Consider the following 22820-nt stretch of genomic DNA (forward strand, 5'->3'; position numbering starts at 1 on the left):
TAAATTAAGTTTGGTAATTTTGTGCTGTACAGGGTTTAAAATTCACAACCACAAAACTATCTGTTCTAAGCTACTGAAGACACAATCTCAATGATGTCATAATGTCATACACTAAAAGAAAAACTGGCATTAAAAGATGCTTTTAATTCAGCAATCACCAAAAAACCTGAAAAATTTTCCATCTGTATTTTTCAATCACATGCAGCAAACCACTATAAAGATCATGTAATAAATACAACATGAGAAGGAATTCAATTGAAAAGCACTCAGTCAAGGACCAAGTCTCAATGGAATATATACCATACGGAATAAGAACCTTTTCTTCCTACTATAGATGTTAAAGAAATCTAAATAATTATTTAAAGCACTGAAGTCTCCAATTTGGATTTTTTTTGTTTCTTTTTTAAAGACTCATTTTAAAAATCAATGTAGTGTTTATTTCAAAAGAAAACAATATTTATAGGCCAGCCAACAAAATTTTAACTTGTTCAATATCTTCCCTAACATAGGTCTCTGTAGTTCTGTACCCCTTTTTTATTATGTGTATGAGGATATGACTTTGCTCCTCAGCATTTTGTAACTGCAAATGCTAGTCTTTTTCACAAGGAGTGCAAATTAAGTGACAGTGTTTGGTGTATAATATATACATGCATATACATATCTATATTAATAAGTAAGGTTTTTCTCTCTTATTAGCATCTCTGTATCGTGGAGTTTTATTTCTCATCTCCATAAAGAATCTAAGATAGAATTTAGCAAGTAGAATTCTGAGAGGAAAAAATCATAAGTCACTTTTAAGTCCTTTGGTTTCTCACTTGTTAATTGTCCCTGATTTTTTTTCACCCCTAAAATCAGACAAGAAGGTGTTCTCTTTGTATAACAATAACTTCAAAGGTAAGTGTCTATCTGGGCCCAAAAAGCCCCATAGCACCTGGGATCAAAGATAATCCCCTTCTATGCTCCCTTTGTTTGCTAGTCTGTAGCAAGTCAGATAATATCTAGTTTCCCACTCTCATTCCCTCTTCCCCCAACCAATTCCTGAACTCAAAGATGCTACAGCAGATTTGGAATCAGAGGTAGATAACACCTTGCTTACCCATCAATCATCATTCTGGAACTTCCAAAAAAGGAGGAATCATCTCTTAACACGTAACAAAAATGGAACCTTTCCTAAACAAAAAAGAAGTATCCCATTCTGGAGGACTCATTTGGCTGTACAAAATATCTTTTAATTAATCTATCTGGATACATAAGCCTCGTATGTTGGTTTACTTTTCCTCTCTCTATTGTAGATGTTGAATTACTACATAATTACTCATTTGGAGAGTCTTTTGCAGACAAATGAAGCAACTGAAATGGGTAGGAGAAACTGATCAAGTTCTCTTATTTATAAATTCTTCAAACTCAAGGAGCCCTTACTTCAACTGCTATAGGAAGAAGCTTTAAGTTAATTTTGTAATAATTCAGTTATATCAACATAACATTATTAAACAACTTAACATTTAAAATAACAACCCATGCATGTACATACAACCACATATTTTTAGTAACAGACTGGATCTGCTCAAGCATGTGTAGAGGAGGAACTGCTTGAAAATGAAAGGAAAAAATTTCCTTGATAAACTTTTAAAAATTCATTTAATATTTTTCATTTCTTTATTACGAAGTCAATGGGAGAGGAAAATTGGAAGAAACTCGCTTCATTAAGTTTTCTTTTTCTTTAACTGCCTGGGGAAGCACCCAAACTTATAAACTGGGTCTTCACTTAAGAATATCATAAATATATAATATAACATAAGTAAAAGACATAAATTTTTAACATATTTAACATCCTTTTCTGATCTTTCATACCTATGTACCTAAGTCCAACTGGATCATATTCCTTTTACCTCCTCAAGGTAAAAAGTTCAAACACCTACACTGCTTCATTCTACTCTTATTTCTGATACTGAAAATGCTATGCTGGTGCTTAAACCAATAAAATTTCAAGTTGATATTAATTTTTATTAGACATATGAAAGGGATTGTAACCATTCCCCAATACAGAATTGAGAATGAAAATTTTGGGCTTTCAAAGCTACAGTTTACCTGACTAGGCCACTACAGGAAGTTCTTATAGAGTATTTTTAAAATTTGGAGTACACTATCTTTCCTTACCCTGAAATTCTTAAGAATAAGATATATAAAAAGAAAAAAATTCTAACTTCACTTAACAATACTGTACTCCAAATTTCACTAAAACAACTATTCTGCCTCCTACTTTTTTCCATTGAGATTTCTCAGTAAAGAGAAGACAAAATCCAAATACCGAAACATTCAACTTTTATAAAATACTGGAGATCTCTCAAAGCTCACATAAAATAAGCAAATAATATTTTCTCTTCAAAGCACTTAAATGAAGATAAAGGGAGTAGTTCACAATTGGGCAGATGCCTCCTGCCCAATTACAAATGGGCACAGCTCTTCATACCTATATTATGTCATACACATTATAGATCCATACATAGATCCATAATTAAGTATCACGAAAGGAGCAGGCTGGATTGCATTTGAAAAATTGTACTGTGCTTTTAACATCTCCAGCTGCTCCCCAATATAAAAACTCATTTTTAACATACATTTTCTCTAGGCAATGTTGTATTGATTGTAAATCTTGAGATACCACAAACTCCAAAGCATCAGATTTGCAGGTAACCCAAAGAACAAGATAGAGACCTATAGTGGGTGCAAATCAGCTGCAAATTTTTCAAATACATATAAGAAACTGTATAAGGAACATCATAAAGGAAACATGATTGGGAAAGAATTGGTCACGTCCCAAGAATGACGGACAGATAGTTCAAGTGATGCACTAGCAGTCATGAAATGTAAAGAGACAAAGAAGAAGGCCTCAAACACATTAGGCAGATTCTCAAAGGAAGATCTATGAGTGAATTTGGTTAATAATCACATGAGATAAGGAGGCTTTGAAAAACTATAATCTGTAATGATAAAGTATACACAAAAATCACTAATCCAACGAAGTTTTAAAACAAAACTTTGCAGGAAAAACTTCTTCAAATTACATGAATTAACACAATGCATTTTAGCATACATTTTACATTTCCCTAATAAGAGGAGACAAGAACTCTAGTGAACAGAGCAATTTATATCAAGCTCAATTCTTCAAGTATTTTTGAATAGCAGTATATACAGTGTATAATTCAATAGTTCAATTGAAGAAGCACTCATTTCATGTGATGGACCCTATCCTTAAGGCACTTGCACTCTGTTGGGAGGAATATATGGGGAGGATGAGACATGTATATAGTGAATTGTACACACAATATATGCAATCTAATTTCTTGAAGTAACTATGTAATTTCACTAGTAACTAAGGAAATGAGAATAGACCTTGGGGAGAGATGGGACTTGAGCTCAACTCTGAATGAAGCTGGAGATTCTGTGGCAAAGGTGGCTGTGTGTGGCTAATAGCAGGTAAGTCAGTTTGGCTGTTGCCAGTAAGGCAGTTTGCATGAAAAATAGTAAGCTGCAATAAACTGGGAAGGATGGATTGTGAAGGGTTTAAGAAGCCAAACAAAGGAGTCTGTATTTTAGTCTTGAGGCAAAAGCTTCCTGAGCAGAAAACCAACATGGGTATTCAACTGAAATGAAAAAGTGTCAGAGACAGAATGAAAACAGGGAGACCAATTAGAATAATATTCAACAGACCACATGAGAAGTGATAAGAGACTGAACTAGGGTGATGATGGTTTGAGAGGAGAGGAGATAGATGCAAAATGTTCAAGGTGTCCCAAAAGTCTTTTTTAATAGCTTAAAGTTTTAATAGCTTAAAACTGCCCAAAGACTTTTGGGACACTGTATAGTGAGTGAATAAATGAAAAAAGCCCTTATTATGCCCTTATTATGTCCCAAGTATGTGTTATGCACTAGGGATACAGGTACAGAATGAAGACATTCCCTAATCTTAGGGCACTTACATTCTAATAGTACACAGATAGGAGAGAAATGGCCTGGGAGAGACATTTTGGTTTGGAAATTCATGCGGAATGTGAGTTAAGCCATAGCAGCACTGGCAGTATTCATTATGGCTCTAGAACTGGCAAGGGGAAAATAGGAAGGCAACTGGCAAGAAATGAGAATGAAGTGAAGTGAAACATGGTTATAGCCAGGTTTAGATATAGTGGGCAACTATAAACTATTCTGCTGATCACTTCTTCAGAAATCATTTAAAACTTAAAATCTACCCGAATCATTTGACATTTACCATATTCTACCATAGTTTTCCTATGCATTCATCCCCACCACCACCACCACTCCCACTCCCCTGCAACTAAAATAATTTACTGATTGGTGGTATCTAAGGAAGATCCGTCTGGTAAAAGCAGACAAGGTCAACTCTAGAAGGTGAGCAGGAAGATCAATCACCTTGAAAACAACTATAGTAATCTAGCTATAAAACGGTGATGTAAATTGCACAAGTGTGTCATTAGGTCTATACCCTTCCTTCCAGCAAAAACTTCCTCTAAAAATTCATGAATAAAGTATAAATTGTTGCATGGTGGTAGATACTCTATGATTTGAGTGTATTTATACGTAATGTACAGACTTCTTCCTTCTGGTCTACACAAAGTACTTAATAAATGGTGATGGTAATAATAATAATAGTAACAGTAACAATAACAATAATAACAAATGATATTTGTATCATGCTTAAGGTCATTAAGGTTGTTGCCAAAGCATTTTAGAACTGGAAAGGACCCTAGCTTGAGTTCCCTCATCATACATTATCTAACTTTGTCTTAATGGAGGTAAGTAGGAATCCATATGTGTCTTTGGCTTATTGGCAGTTTTGACAGTTCTCAATGACAAAAGCAATAACAATATTGGCACAATTTCCTAAAGCACTGGGTATTATGCAGTTCTGCAAAATACTAGAGCACGTATAGTTACGTACTTGGCATTCCTTCTGATGTAATATGAAATGTGGAAGCAATTCTGTTTCTCATGTTTGGTAATATATTCAGTTTGGATTTTATTTTCAGTACTAAGTTCAGATTTGTAACATCTATAAATTAGCTCTTTTACTGTGGAATTATGTTGTTACATTTGAAAAATAAATTACCAATGTTTTGTAGCTAAAAAAGTCATCTTTCACATGAAGTCTTACTCTACATTTTTTAATATTTTGTAAATAAAAAATTTAAACTATTTTTACTAGTGATGACAATCTAGTACATATGTCATAAAATGAGATGGACTCAGCAAGTACTTTACAAAATCCTCTACAGATCTGGCAAGCATACATAGAAATTAAAAGCTCTTTTCATCTTTCGTGTAATCTGACAGCTTGTAAAATTAGACATCCGTTTCAGGCTTCCCTACATGAATTATGCTGGGGTAACACCACAAAAAATATTCTTCTGGCAATTATAGAAATGACATTCAAGGCTAAAGTATATCCACTGTGAATAAAGCAATTGGAAAGAGTACAATCAAGAGTATAATATCTTTAATATTAATGTATCTACTCCTTAGTTACATGTAGAGAGTCTTTTAAAATGTCTTCCTGGTGTGCCAGCATTCAAAGCAATGATATAAACTAGATACAGTATTTTTATGTTAAGTCAAAGATGATCAATGCATTTCAAAAACACTGGAAATCAATTTATAATAACAAGAATAATAAGGTTTGACATTTATATAAACCCCGTAAACCGTGCAAAGCACTTTACTTACATTATCTCGCTCGAGCCTCCCAACAATATTATTCCTAAGTATAACAGGTATTTTCATGCTCATTTTAAAAACGGGAAAGCTAAGATCAAGAAAGGTTGACTTCCAGTGTAACATAACAAGTGTCTAGGGGTGGGGATTTGAACCCAAGTCTTCCTCACTTAAAGTTCAGCCTTCCATTCAATACGCTATGTTACCTCTCCTTACCAAGTAAGAAAAGTGTTATCTTCCAATGAATTTATTAAAACTCAGGTTAACTAGTTCATATAATAGTTTTTTTCATTCAAATAGTTCAATAACTTTTGGTTCTAAATATCTATAATAATAAAGTATTACTTCTACTACTACTTAAGCTTTTACTCATGGGAAATACAGCAAATGTTCTTGAACTTGTTAATATTAAATTCCCAAAAGATGTCAAGCATTGGATTCAGTCAAAAGATGTCAACTCAATCCAACAAATATTTGTTCAAGTCCTGTTATGCAGAAGGCAGCCCACCACATTTTGAGTTTCTTCTACAAGACGGACAAGCAAAGGTGAATATTCAATGATTCAAATTCAGGCTGGGACTTCATGAATCTTAGCTCAGCCAACTCAATTATTTCAATCTTCTGTTTCCTTGTCTTTGAATTCAAGACGACGTGTTTGGTTGCAATCCTATAGGATCCTGCAAGTATAATCAATCAATACCACCAAAACTATGTTCAGACATGGGGCCTCTAACTAAAATTCTAGGAGGAGCCACATACGGTTAATGAAACAGTTACTAATCTTCTAAACTTTTTTTTTTTGTTAACCATAAAGCTCTTTTGTTAGTATTTAAAGGTGTGTAAAAAATTGTTCCATCACCTTAGTAGTTACAGAAAACAGGAACAGAAATTAAAGGACAGGATGGCAGCAGGACAGGATGTGAAATGTGCCGGTTTAAAATATATAAACATATCTATCACTAAACATACAAAAACAGTCTAGTACCAAAAGATTAAGAGAAGGAAGCATATTAATTTTTTACAATGACTCTTGATGTATTCTTTTGATGAATTTAGTTACCAAAAAAAAAAAAAACCCACAAAACCCTTCTTTGTTGGTCATATTAACTAATTTCTTTATTGAATATAGAAAATAACTCAATTAACTGACTCAATAATAGAATTCAGTAGCTGCATTGAAATAAACACTATACCTCAGACAACAAAATGTGTTAGAGCTAAAACGAAAACACTGTTTAGTGTTCAGTGGGCTTATACTCACCCTCATCGCTAAATGTAATGGGTACTTTAATGATTCAAAGAACCATAACACAACATTACATATAATGTCTTTTAGGATATGAAAAATGACTGTTCTCCTCAACTTCCATGGTACGACCACAATGCTAAAAAGGCTTACTACTCATATTTGGTGACATTAAAATAGAACTGACACTGTTCCATTAATGCTATATTGTGCATTTTTAAAAATAAGCCATTCCTTGTTTTCTTTCTTCTAATTAATTTAAAAGCACAAAAATTATGTGACTATCTGAAAGGAATGTTTTCTATAGTGAAGTTGCAAAAGTTAATTCTTTGCTCTGCACAGGGTTAATGAATGGTCACTGGGATGAAAAGATTTACTTTATGTTACAGTAGGTTCTGCTCAGTGTATTTGGCACCTTATTATCAACACTGTTCTCCAGGTAGAAAAGAGACCTTCTGGCCAAATGGTACAATGACTCACTAGACCCTTTTAGCCAACAGGACATTTTTATTTATGCCATTTCTTTAATCACATTTTCCAGATGTCTGGTCTTTCATTGTCAGCCAGACATTTATCAAACTTCTGTGATGATGTAGTGCCCACCCAAATTCCCATCTTATCTAATCAGTACCATAGCCTCCTTTGACATCAAAACCAAATGTATTTAAATACACAGCACACCATTTAAAAGGAAGACTGTTAAAAGGAAAAATAAAACCACTGATTTACATCACTAGGTAAGAGGTAGGTAAAATAAGATTGAGTACATCAGGAACCATTACAGTAGTACTGTGAAATGGTCTAACAAGAGGAAGACTTAAATAAGCTAATTTAATTGAAATGCCAGATGTATAAGAGACATACTCTTGATTTTTTCCTGCAATAGAATAAACTTTATTTTAACTACTACAGTCTAAAATTATAGGCATTTTTATGACATATGAAATTATATGGAGTCTTTAGCAGCAATAATTCAGTTTCATGACTCAAAAGATAGTTTATCATTTATATATAATTCAGAGAGACTTCCTTTCTCAAATGTTTTTTTAAAACATAAATTCTGCACTGATGCTACTATCTAGAGCTAAGTAATATTTAAATTCTACTTTATAATATAATATCACAAGGGCCCACCCAAGAACTACCTAATTTTCCATTTCTTTGGGCTTGGTCTGTACTTAGTCAATAGCTGGTCACCAGAAGTTTGAGTGCAGGCAGTTTTCCTGATCACTCTACTTTTCCTGACTTTAATAGCAACAACTTTCCTTTGTTGCCAACTTTCTAGGTATGATAGCCATGATCTTTCATGAATTTATTTTTTCACTGCCAGAATCACTTCTTTCCTTTGAAAGTTTTATAGAATCATAGATGTTCAGAGATGGAAGAGACCTCAATGGCCACCTACTAGAACCACACATAAAAATAATTCCCCTCTATAATATACATGACAAGCATACACAGCCTTCACCTGAAGTCCTCAAATGAAAAGGAATACAACACCACCCCAAGAAATCCATTTCCCTTTTGGAGAGTTCTAATTTTCAGAAAATTTTTCCCAGTATCAAGCCTAAATTTGCCTCTTGCAACTTCCACCCATTTCTCTTAGTTCTGGCCTCTTGAATTAAGTAGAACAAGTCCTACAAGAAAATAAAAAAGAAAAAAAAATATCCTTTTTATATGTATATCTTCAAAGTGCCAAGAAAACATCTGACTCTATCTTTAAATTGCTCATCTCCAAACATTATTCTTTACCATACAACATACTGGCTACGACTTTTCAAATTACAAAAACCAAGGATGGACCATTTGAGTAAAAATATAGGACTCTTTTCTTTGGGTCAGAGCCGAAATAGGGTACTAATATCGACCAAGGGATGGATGTTTCACTACTAGGACTGCTACTCCTCCTCACAAATGAATTCATGAAAATACATTTTTCCTAGTTTCTGTACTGGTCAGGTATCTGGAATACTATGTTCCATTTTGATATATTGACAATATATCAATCTGAGATACTGACAATTGATAAAGTTGAGATATTGACAATAGCATGATCAAGACAAAAAAAAAAGGTGTCTGAAAACTATATCATATGAGGAAGAACTGAAAGAACTGGGGATATATTTAATCAGGAAAAGAAAAAAATATAGTGAGGACAGGATAGGGATCTTTATTTTTTAACATTTTTATTTAAAGTTTTGAGTTCCAAATTCTGTCCCTCCTCCCTCTCTTCCCTACTCCCTCCCTGAGATAGTAAGCAATCAAATACAGATTATACATGTGCAATCATGTAAAACATTTCCATATTAGTCATTTTGTACAAGACTTGAATAAAAGAAAAAAATGAAAGAAAGAAAGTGAAAAAACAGCATGCTTCAGTCTGTATTCAAACAATATCAGTTCTTTCTCCAGAGGCGGATAGTATGCTTCATCATTAGTCCTTTGGGATTATCTTGGATCACTGTATTTCTGAGAATGGCTATTCTTCATCGAATAACATTGTTGTTACTGTGTACAGTGTTCTTCTGGTTCTGTTCACTTCACTATGCATCAGTTCATGTAAGTCTTTCTAGGTTTTTCTGAAATCATCTTGTTTGTCATTTCTTGTAGCGCAACAATCTTCCATTACAATCATATACCATAGCTTGTCTAGCCATTCCCCAATTGATAAGCCTCCCTTTGATTTCCAATTCTTAGCCACCACAAAAAGACTGCTATAAATATATTTATACAAATGTGTCCTTTCCCCTTGTTTCTGGATGTCTTTGGGATATAGACCTAGCAGTGGTATTACTGGATCAAAGGGTATACACAGTTTTACAGCCCTTTGGGCACAGTTCCAAATCGCTCTCAAGAATTGTTGGATCAGTTCACAATGCAGCAACAGTGCATTAGTGTCCCACTTTTCCCACATCACCACCAACATCCAATATTCTCCTTTTTTTCTCACGTTAGCCAATCTGACAGGTGTGAGGTGGTACCCCAGAGTTGTCTTAATTTGCATTTCTCTAATTGATAGTGATTTAGAGCATTTTTTCATATGACTATAGATAGCTTTGATTTCTTAGGTAGTCTGAAAACTACCTATTTGTATCCTTTGACCACTTATCAATTGGGGAATGATTTGTATTTTTATAAATTTGACTCAGTTCTCTATATATTAGAGAAATGAAGCTTTTATCAGATAAGCTTGTTGGAAAAATTTCCCCCCAGTTTTCTGCTTTCCTTATAATTTTGGTTGCACTGGTTTTGTTTGTGCAAAAACTTTTTAATGTTATGTAATCAAAATTATCTATTTTACAATTTGTAATGTTCTCTATATCTTCTTTGGTCCTAAATTATTCCCTTATCCACAAATTTGTAGGTAAACTTTTCCATGCTCTTAATTTGCTTATGGTATCACCCTTTATGTTTAAATCATGTACCCATTTTGACCTTATCTTAGTATATGGTGTGAGATGTTGGCATATACTATATATGGTTTCTGTCATTCTGTTTTCCAGTTTTCCCAGTAGTTTTTGTCAAATTATGAGTTTTTGTTCCAAAAGCTTGGATTTTTGGGTTTATCATATACTAGATTACTATGGTCATTTACTATAATGTACCTAATCTATTCCACTGATCCACTACTCTATTTCTGATTGTTCCTGATTGTTTTGAAAATTACCACTTTATAATACAGTTTGGGATCTGGTATAGCTAGACCACCTTCTTTCACATTTTTTTAAATCAATTTCCTCAATATCCCTGAGCTTCTGCCCTTCCAAATGAATTTTGCTATTTTTTCTAGCTCTATAAAATAATTTTTTGATAGTCTTATTGGTATGGCACTGAATAGATTACTTTAGGTAGAATTGTCATTTTTATTATATTGGCTTGGCCTACCCATAAGCAATTAATATATTTCCAATTCTTTAGATCTGACTTTATTTATATGAAAAGTGTTTTATAGTTGCGTTCATATAGTTCCTAAGTTTGTCGTGGCAGGTAGACTCCCAAGTATTTTATATTGCCTACAGTTATTTTAAATGGAATTTCTCTTTCTATCTCTTGTTGCTGGACTTTATTGGTAATACATAGAAATGTTGATGATTTATTCTTTTTTGGATCCTACAACTCTGCTAAAATTGTTAATAATTTCAAGTAGCTTGTTAGTTGATTCTCCAGGATTTTCTAAGTATAACATCATATCTGCAAAGAGATAATTTTGTTTCCTTGTTGCCTATTCTAATTCCTTTAATTTCTTTAGCTTCTCTTATGGCTATAGCTAACATTTCTAGTACAATATTAAATATTAGAGGTGACAATGGGCATCCTTGCTTCACCCCTCATTGCATTGGGAAGGCTTCTAGCTTATCCCCATTACAGATAATGTTTCCTGATGGTTTTAGATAAATATTACTTATCATTTTAAGGTAAACTCCATTTATTCCTATGTTATGTAATGTTTTTTAACAGGAATGGGTGCTGTATTTTGTCAAAGGCTTTTTCTGCATCTATTGAGATAATCATATGATTTCTGTTGGTTTTGTTATTGATATGGTCAATTATGCTGATAGTTTTCCTAATACTGAACCAGCCCTGCATCCTTGGTGTAAATCCCACCTGGTCATAATGTATGATCCTGGTGATATATTGCTGTAATCTCTTTGTTAGTATTTTATTTAAAATTTTTGCATCAATATTCATTAGACAAATTGGTCTATAATTTTCTTTCTCTGTTTTGGCCCTTCCTGGTCAGGTATCAGCACCAATTTGGGTCATAAAAGGATTTTGGTAGGACTCCTTCTTTGCCTATTTTTCCAAACAGTTTATATAGTATTGGGATTAATTATTCTTTAAATGTTTGGTATAATTTGCTTGTGGAAATTCATTGACAGCTTGTTCAATTTCTTTTTCTAAGACTGACTTATTTATTTTATTTTCTGTTAATCTGGGTAATTTATGTTTTTGTAGATATTCATCCATTTCCTTTAGACTGCCAAATTTACTGGCATATAATTGGGCAAAATAGTTTCTAACAATTTTCTTTAATTTCCTCTTCTTTGGTGGTGAGTGCACTCCTTTCATTTTTGATATTAGTAATTTGGTTTTCTTTTTTTTCCTTTTTTTAATCAAATTAGCCAATGGTTTTTTTTTTAATGAAACCAGCTTGTAGTTTTATTAATTCAATGGTTTTCTTACTTTCAATTTTATTAATCTCTCCTCTGATTTTCAGAATTTCCAATTTGATGTTTAATCAGAGATTTTTAATTTGTTCTTTTTCTAATTTTTTAGTTGCGTGTCCAATTCATTGATCTGCTTTTTCTCTATTTTATTAATATAAGCAATTAGAGATATAAATTTTCCCCTAAGTACCACTTTGGCTACATCCCATAAATTCTGGTATGCTGTCTCATTGTTGTCATTTTCTTTAATAAAGTTATCGATTATTTCTGTGATTCATTCTTTGACCCACCTAATTTTTAGGATTAGATTATTTAGTTTCCAATTAATTTTTTAATCTCTCCATTGTCCATTATTGAATGTAATTTTTATTGAATTATGACCTGAAAAGGATGCATTTACTATTTCTGCTTTTCTGCATTTGATTATGAGGTTTTTATGTCCTATTACATGGTCAATTTTTGTGTAGGTGCCATGAACTGCTGAGAAAAAGGTATATTCTTTTCTATCCCCATTTAATTTTCTCTAGATAGTTATCATATCTAACTTTTCCAGAATTTTATTCACCTCCTTAACTTCTTTCTTGTTTATTTTTTGGTTAGATTTATCTAGTTCTGAGAGGGGATAATTGAGATCCTCCACTAGTATAGTTTTACTATCTATTTCCTCCTATAACTTATTCAATTTCTTTTTCAAAAATTTAGATGCCATATCATTTGGTGTATATGTTTAGTACTGATATAACTTCATTGTCTATGGTAACTTTCAGCAAAAGATAATTTCCTTCCTTATTTCTTTTATTAGATCTATTTTTGCTTCTGCTTTGTCTGAGATCATGATTGCTATCCCTGCTTTCTTTGCTTCAGCTGAAGCATAATAAATTCTGCTCCAGCTATAAACAGCCATATGAATAAAATGCTCCAAATCACTAATTATAAGAACACAAATTAAAGCAACTCTGAAGTTACATTTTATACCCACCAGATTGACAAAATTGACAAAAAGGGAAAATGACAAATGTTAGAGACACAAAAGGAAAACAGTCACCTCAATGCACAGCTTGATGGGGCTTTGAATTGGTTACAGCCAATCTAGAAAGTGATAGGTAACAATATCCCCAAAGTCACTGAATGAGGAATAACCATCAGTGACACCACTATAAGGCCTATACCGCAGAGAGATTAAAGAAAGAGAAAAATAAGACAGACAGACAGACAGACAGACACACACACACACACACACACACACACAGGGTTATTTGAAGCAGCTCTTTTTGTGGTAACAAAGAGCCACAGTGCTGCAAAAAATGATAAAAACTATGGTTTCAGAGAAACCTAGGAAGATTTTTATGAACTAATGTTTAGTGAAGTGAACAGAATCAAGAGAAAAATGTATACAGTAACAATACAGTAAAAATGTAAAACTTTTAAAGGTTTAAAAATTCTGATCTAACAGGTTCCAAAGAACCTATGATGAAACATGCTACCCACCTCCTGACAGAAAGGTAATAAACTCAGAATGTAGATTGAGGAATATATCTTTTGGACACAGCCAATATGAGAATTTGTTTTGTTTTGTATTTGTGGCAAGAGTTTTCTATTTTTTTCTTCAGTGAGGGAGAAAGAGAAAAAAATTAAATTAAAAATTTTAGAGGAAAATTTGCAACAATGGATTACTAGAAAACTCTTAATAAGTTATGACAACAAGTAATAAAAGGCAAATTTTTATATAATCAAAAATAAAAAATTTAGAATTGAAGCAAAAAGGCTTTAGGATAAATAAAAGCAATGATCTAGAATTAAAAGAAAAGTAATAGATTGGAGGAAAACATTACATTAAGCATCTATGAAACAATTTTGATATCTAAATCTAGGTAGCCAACAAAAATTTATAAAAATGTGTCATTTTCAAATAGATGGATGTCAAAGAATACAAAGAGGCAATTCAAATAACACAAATTATCACTATTGGAAAAGTGTCCAAAATCACTAATAATTGGAAAATAAGAATTAAAATAACTCCAAGTTTCTTTTTTTAACCATCAAAACAGAAAGACAAAATTGAGTGCTGGAGGAGATGTGGAAAAACAAGCATACTAATTCACTGCTGATTAGACTACAGATTGAGCTTTTTTTTAAGTAGTATGGAATAATGAGAGGTAGCATGATATAGTAGATAGAGGGCTTCACTTGGAATCAGTAGTGAATGAAAAAATTCATTAAGCACTTATTATGCGCCAAGCATTGTGCTAAGCTGAAGGCACAACTACAAAAGTGAAGATGGTCTTTGTCCTTTAGGAACTTACATTCTAATAGGAGAAGACAACACAACTAGGGGAGTAATGGCTAAGGAGGGGTATTTTGGTTGGAGATGTTAAAAGGATGGTAATGAATGAGGCAATGATTTGATGATGGTTCCAAAACTGGGAAGGAGAGGGATATCTAAAAGGGTATACTGTACACATAACAGCAGGGAAGCTGTCCAGAAGATGTCAGAGGAATAAAGTCCAGCATGGCTACAGCATCTGGCCCATTATAATGGGTCAAATATGAGGTACCCACCAATCAGGACTTCAGGGGAACAAGGGTGGGTCATCTGAAATTGAAAAGGTTAAGTTATCCAGGGCCTAGTCTCTGATATGAGAAGCAATGAAACTGTTGAAAAGATGACAAAAGGTAAAGTAAAGTATGACTGGATCAACCAGCCTGATATGGTGGACTACTAACACAGCACTCATTAATCAGGACCTGAATTCAGACCTTATCTCTGACACTTAGTAGCTGTAAGATCATAGGCAGGTTGCATTTAAGTTGCTGATCTGCATGAATAGAGACTATTTTCACACAGGGAAATCCTAAGTCTGAACAACAAAAAAAATGGAATTATACCATAAAAGTTCTTAAATGTTCATGCTGTTTGACCCAACAACCATATTTTTAGGTTTATACCATAAGGAAGTTTATGGCTAATCTATACAAAAATAGCCACTGTAGAATTATTTGTAATAACAAAATCTATAAACTATATATTTACCAATTGAAGAATGAATAAGCTCTGTGGCAGTGAGTATAATGGAATATTATTGTACCACAAAGGATAACAAATATAAAGTATTTAAACAAATATGGGAGGCTTTACATAAAGTGACACATACTGAAAAAAAAAAGAACCAGTGAATAGCATGTACTTTTATTTCAACTACAGAAAGGAAGACATCAAACTGGAGAAACTAACTGTAAATATAATGGGTGAAACTGGTGCTACCTTGGTTAAATTAATAGTGCAACTGGTATTTGTTTCTTCTGTCAATGAGCAAATATCAGAATATATGTACAATAATTCACAATTAAGTTTTGTGCTGCTTTGTGTGTTTATGGAGGTTGGGATTTTATTTTTTTCATTTATTCTATAATTTGTTGTTTTTTTTGGGGGGGGGACAAATATGTATATGTGTATGTATATGCATATATGTAAAAAGAACGAAAGGAAGGCCTCCAGCATGTCGGTTGTTCCAAAATGAAGGTTTTCAGAAAGTCACAGACAAGAATTGTATTGAATGAAGTGTCCTGGTATTGAGATTTGCCCTAGTGCAGGAAGTACTCACATAGATGATGTTAAAGGACTATTAAAGTCATTATAAATGTTAGGTTGAACAATGTTTCAGGATACAGAATATACAAAATAACACACAAACCTAAGCCTTGCTCCCTCAGAGCTTGCAATCAAAACAGATCAGTAAAAACCAAATCAATCAAAAACAAATTCAACTGAGCTGTTTTCCATTTTCCCATTACATAAAATAGGAAAACATCCCTAAGTCTCACTAATGTGCAACAGGACTTCTTTTTTCTCCCCTTAAGCAGTTGAGGTTACAAGTGACTTACTGAGGGTGATACAGCTAGCAAGTGTCTGAGGTAAGATTTGAACTCAGGTCCTCCTGAGACAAGGGCCAGCGGTCTATCCTCCCTGACACCTAGCTTCCCATCTTCTGAAGATCACATTCCTTAAATGTGTAATGGAAAGAAATACCAAAATTATCTAATTCGGCAATTTTATTTTCTCAAATTACCAAGTGTGTGCCATTTTCCTAACTAGTCAAATAGTGTGCTCTTCCTCAGTGAAAAAGCACTTGATTTAGTTTTTTGTTTTGTTTTGTTTTGTTTTTTTTAGTGGAGGGAGGAGAGGGGAAAAGCAGAAGGAAGAAAAAAGAAAAAAGTGGCTAGGTAATATTCTATCCTCAAGATGTGAAAGTTTAGGAAAAACTCTTCCTAAATCATCTGAGTTTTATCAAGTTAAGCAATGTAGTTTATATTATCATTATTATTGTTATTATTATTATTATTATTATTATTATTTGGCTAGGCAGTGGGGTTAAGTGACTTGCCCAGGGTCACACAGCTAGTAAGTGTTATGCACCTGAGGTCACATTTGAACTCAGGTCCTCCTGAAGCCAGGGCCGGTGCTCTATCCACTGCGCCACCCAGCTGCCCCTAAATGTAGACATTTTATATACAACAAAACATATATAGTTTATATACAACAAAACCCCCAACAAGCATACCACCCTTTAATGCCATTCTCATCCCAAATTATCAAGTAAGACTGTTCCTCTTTATCATTCCTTTTTCATTCTCAAACGTTAAAAAGGATAAAGATGTATCGACAAAAAAAGATGGTTTTTTAGATCCCCTTTAATTCTGACAATCCGTAATTCTGTCAACTCTTTCACTTCAATCAAAACCTACACTTTTCCTCTCTCACTATTTTAGTAAAGGAGTTGTAAAAAGAAGGAACAGAAAAGGACAGTGGCTAAGGGAGAGATATTATTATTTAGCCATAATGTTAAAGAAGAAAAGCTTGTTAACCACCATGATGAATGTCATTACTTCAAGATAATAATTACATGAACAAACTTTCTAATGAATTTTTTAAAAATCATATGGCCAGTGATATGACTTTGCCACACCCCAACTCGGATTCAAGTGAAAACAACAAAAAGAAAAAAGAACAAAATAAATTATTTATAGAACCAATTCTTGATTGTCATCAAACAATCTCTTTTTTCCTTAATTTTAGAGTATTAAAGTCAGTTTTCATAACAAATAGGTTCCATCAGAGCAATGTCATAAAATATCTTTTCTATTATTATTTAACAACAAAGAATTCTGTTCACTAAAAGGATATTTTTCTTAAGTGCTATTTATACCGTATAGGTGATCTAAAAAGAATTTTTGACATCATATTGGAAACTCCCAACATGCAAGTCATTAAATTCTGCTGAGGTTTTGTTCTTGAGTCACAGCTAAATGTTCCATTTTCTCAATCCAATGTCAACATTACATATACCATGCTATACAAAAGATACATGGGAAAAGACAAGGTGCATATGACTCAACTCAAATAAAGAGCTTTTAATACACATGATTCTGGCCTGACATTTAAATAACCATTGTGGCATTAGCTTATAATTTTTTGTTAAATTATATAAAACTTAGTCACTATTAGAATAGGAATCTGGACTTACGGACACAAATGAAGAAATTACTATTTTTATTTGTAAAACATAACTGTAATCTAAGAACAGTATCACACAGCTAAGCCAAAAAAATTGTACTTATTTCTCAACAATGCCTAAGGTGCCAATAGGCACAATGCCATAGGGTCACAGACTTAAAGATAGTAAGGAGCTTTTTTTAACCTAATCCAAATCCTTCACTTTACAGATGAGGAAACGGAGGCAGAGAATTGGATTTCCAAACAAAAAACTAAGCTCTTAAATCTATTTAGTTATGAAAATTGCCAAAAGTTGTTCTCTGACGATTCATTCCAGTTTTACTCTAAATGGAAACACATTTAATACAATCTTTCTGATGGCTCTATGGAAAGGCAAGAATTCATTGTGGGCCCCTAAAATCACTCATTTGATTTAGTAGCTTTAGAGCTAAAGACAAGCTCTATATTAATAAAATTATTTTAATATCAAACTATTCCAGATTATTAAGAACTATTAATATCCCCCTGTTGGTATTATTCGGACATTTCACTAGATAACTGAAGATAATTATGCCTCTGTGGAAAACAGAATCAATCAAGTAATGTTTCGATAGAGAATTGAACTGTGGACCTCCCAGAAACATTCACCAATTAACATATGTAAGAATTGCCTGAAAATAATGCCAAAACTGATTTGTTCACTAACATTTAATATTCAAATAAAATCACAAAATAATGTGAAACTTACAAATATACATAAGAGCAGAAGGTTAATTCATTTCAAAACTGCATGAATTAATACTAATAGAAGTATAACTCCAACTTATACCTACAAGGCCACTTCAAGCTCTAAATCTTATGATCCTATTGCCTAGTTCAGTGTTATGTTACAGAATGACCGAGGATTAGAAAGAAAGCAAAAGGCTGAAAGAAAGAAAAGTGAGAGCAAAAAAAATGCATTATTGGGTCAATCCCTAAAAAATCTTGATGTTAGGGGTAAAGGTGGTTATGTACAAAGCACCTATAATTAATGCAGTTTTTGAATTTGAAAACAATAATAATAATAAAGTTGTTTCCAGTATAAGAAGTAAAGTGGAACTTCTATTAACATTCCTAAAGCACCGATCTGACCATATCATTCCCTTGCTCAATAAAATCCCCTTTGGCTCAAATATATATTTTAAAAACATATATCTCTATCTGACATTTACAACCTTTCACAATCTGGCCCCAAACTACCTCTTCTGACACTTCACTACTCTTCATGCACTCCATGGTCCAGCCACACACTGGCCTTGCTATTACTCACACACGATATTCCATCTCCCACTTTTGTGCCTTTGCATAGGCTGCCTTCCATTCCTATAATTCTCCTCCTCCTCCCCCTCCTCACCTCTGACTCTTAGAACCCCTAGTTTTCTTCAGAATTCACGTTAAACAACATTTTCTAAAGGGGACCCCTTCCTAATCCCTCCAGCTGTGAGTACATCTCCCCACAAAATCTCACTGTATTTATTTTTTTATATGTTTAAATGCTTACACATTGAATCCCCTAACAGAATAAAAGTTATTGCAGGCAGAGACTATTTCGCTATTTTTTGTCTTTGTATAATGATTGATAATTAATCATTGGTCCCAAAAGAAATAAAACAAGGTGACACACACAATAAACAATTTATCCTGTTAAGAAAGCAATACTGGGAGGCAGCTAGGTGGTGCAGTGGATATAGCACCAGCCTTGGAATCAGGAGGACCTGAGTTCAAATCTGGCTTCAGACACTTGACACTTACTAGCTGTGTGACCCTGGGCAAGTCACTTAACCCTGATTGCCTAAAAAAAAAAATACATATTTTATATATATATATATATATACACATACATATTTATGGAGAGAGAGAGAGAAAGAGAGAGAGAGAGCTCATTTCCATAATGAGAAGACATTTCTTAAAATAAGTGTCTCTACAATAGTTAAGACTTTAAAAAAATCACTCATTAATGATACTGGATTTTAAAAAGCAGAATTAGTTAAAATTCAATATCTGTTTGTCTATAATTCACTTGTAGTTCTCCATGCCTGAATATCTTCTACCTGCATCTAGAAATCGTGGCCAGTTATTACTTTTGTCACTGAAGAAGAAAAAGAAATCCAATAATGAAGTAGAAGAGATTTTATGCAACAACAAAAATAAAGGCAAGCAAAACTGATTGTCAGGCCAAAGTGATCCAACAACCAAGGGCACTGAGGGTCTCACTACCCTAATTAATTCAATATTGAGTTAATAATATGATAACTCTTATTCCACCTACTGCTTAAATATAGATGCTAACATTAGATAAAAGGAGGGGGCAGTACTAATCAGTCACTAATTGGATGAGAAAATCTTAGATAAGATTTGATACCAAAGTAAGAATGATGGATAGAAAAAGATTACTCTGAAGTAACTTGAAAATATTTCAAATTCACAATCAGGGCTCATTTGCAATAGCTTAGAGTTAAAGGTTTTTTAAAGGTTCTACAAAGATCTAATGAGCTTAATTTTTTCTGATTATATATGACCATTTAAACATTTTAAATTAAAGGCTCCAAAATGGAATGCAAAAGCATTACTGCCCTGAAATTAATAAAGATGAAAATTACAGTAGAAACTATTACTTTTATCAAACTAATAAGCAAATCTAATAATACTTTTTATTTGGAACACATTGTATAAGTACAAGTTTTATCTTCATTATATGTCTAATGAAGTAGCATGATCTGGTGAACAGAGTTGAGGAGACCTGAGTTTTAGTGTAACCCTGCCTTTGGCTGTATATCTAAATCATTCATTCTTTACTTTCATTTCTATACCTGTAAAACAGGAATAATAATAATCTATTTAACATATTTCAAGAAAAATTAGATAATATGTGTAAAAGTGCTCAGTTAGAAGAAGGTTTTTATTATCTGGGGAAGCATACCTCTAAAAATAACATCTGCAAAATAAGATAGTTGAATAACAACACTCTACATCTTACCATCACCACCCCTAAGGTACCTTTTAGTCCCAAATCCTGCAATTCAATAAATTGTTTATGCCAGTATTTCTCAATCCAAATCCAGTAAAATATCTACAGCCTCAGTACAGCAACTAGACTATGACCCGATATGGAAAAGTACTAGGACACAGGGAGAAGGGAGAGTCAGTGTTCCAAGTTTTAAGGAGTAAAACTTCAGTACATCAGTAAAAAGTTGTCATTTACCGGGCCAATGATTGACATTGGTTCAGGGACATTTAGAAGAATAAAGAAAGGTGCACTTGAAAACTTGAAGATCGAAGTTTGGGTAACTCTCTGCCACCTGGCAGATGTCTGACATTGGGCAAGAAGCTCAACTTTTCTGAAACTCAGTTTCTTTTTTTTATGAAATAGAGATGATGGCAATATTTGCAATACCTACTTCACAGGGCTGCTGTGAGAAAAATGCTTTCTAAACCTTAAAGTGGAATGGTAGATCCAAGAAAAGAACTGTGTTGAATCTTCCTTTAAAATTTTTGTTATAACCAAACACAAATAATTTTATACATTATATTTTCATATATATGTAATACAATTAAAATGTTACCTATCCTTTTTTGAATATTTACATTTTCCTAACTAAGAGTGAAAATATCTAACATCCTTAGCTCTAATGATTTTTAAACTATATGACATATTCTAGGTTACCATACTAGCACTGCTTTCAAGTTCAATTATAATTTCTTCTTAAAATAATACACAATTTAGGCATATGTACAGAAATAGATTTTTTGGGGGGCCTAGGCAATGGGGTTAAGTGACTTGCCCAGGGTCACACAGCTAGTAAATGTTATGTATCTGAAGCCGGATTTGAACTCAAGTCCTCCTGAATCCAGGGCCGGTGCTCTATTGACTGTGCCACCCAGCTGCCCCGAAACAGATTTTCTTTATCAACTAAAAGTCTTGCCTATATCTATTTAAAAAGTTGCTTCACACCAAGCATTCAAACAAGACACCATGATCACGAGCAAGAGCAAAAGAAACAAGGTAAAAGAAGAAATATATTAAGTCTGTAGTAACCAAAAGAATAAAGAAAACAGTAACAGAAGCAGGGATGAGGTCAAACAGCCAAGTTGACTAAAATCAGTAGTGAGCAAAATTGTCAAAAGAGAAATAAGCCTTAGGGAACAGTAACTACTGGTAATGTACTAGAAAAGAACCAACAATATAAAGATCAGAACAGAAGTTCACAATAATCACAAACCTCTATAAATCTGTTTTCTCCCTGATGGTAAGATACAGAATGCCATCTACTGGAGAAAACAAGGCAAGCCATTCACTACAACGATGTCTTTTGAACAAGTATCAACATATTTACCTGAGGTTGAAGCAAAACAACCAGGGATGTGGGGTGACCAGATCGTGCTATAAATGACACCTTCATGGCCTCGAAAAGTACATAGTGACTTTCCAACAGCTGGATCCCACTACAAATAAATAAATAAATTAGGATCTGAATGATATATTTAGATAAAGAATTTCACATACAGTGTGTGGGTGTGTGTATAATTATACACACACATAAAATGTTTAAAATTCTTAATATAAATGAAGCTAGTTATGTGCCTCCCTTCCCAAAGTATTAATATAGTACTTCAATATTTGCAAAGCATTTAAATATTATCTTATTGCATCCCAATGACAATCCAGGGAGGTAGGTGCTATTATTATCCCAATTTTATAGTTGAGGAAACTGAGACAAGTAGTAAGTGATTTGCCCAAGTACAGAGAACCCAAAAAGCAACATCTAGTTTGAATAGACTACCAATGGAATATTGGGGAATGAGGCAGTTAGGTGGCACAGTGGACAGAGCACTAGGCTTGAGTTCAAATTTGACTTCAGCAATTTACTAGCTATGTGATCCTGGGCAAGTTAGTCACTTGGAAATAGCAACTCTTTCCCAAGATTGTTTCAAGGATCAAATGATAATATCTGTAAAGAACTTTGCAAACCTTTAACTGCTATATAAATACTTCTTCTTATAAGCCAAATACAAATATTATATTTATATACACACACTACTTATACAGGTAAAAACTGCTACTACTACTACTACTACTACTACTACTACTACTACAACTACTACTACTACTACTACTACTACTACTACTACTACTACTACTACTACTACT

At 33.3% G+C, this 22820-nt stretch overlaps 1 protein-coding gene across 1 annotated transcript in view; it reads right to left on the bottom strand.

Moving 5' to 3' along the window:
- PEX7 (peroxisomal biogenesis factor 7) overlaps nt 1-22820 on the bottom strand; it is an 82170-nt gene that overhangs the window by 44227 nt on the left and 15123 nt on the right. Inside the window, exon 5 of the mRNA XM_027850701.1 lies at nt 22006-22114. Coding sequence (XP_027706502.1) covers nt 22006-22114 — 109 coding nt within the window. The remainder of the gene's footprint in view (nt 1-22005; nt 22115-22820) is intronic.

Source organism: Vombatus ursinus, unplaced genomic scaffold, assembly GCF_900497805.2.
Source record: "Vombatus ursinus unplaced genomic scaffold, bare-nosed wombat genome assembly UNPS02009132.1, whole genome shotgun sequence".
Lineage (NCBI taxonomy): Eukaryota > Metazoa > Chordata > Mammalia > Diprotodontia > Vombatidae > Vombatus > Vombatus ursinus.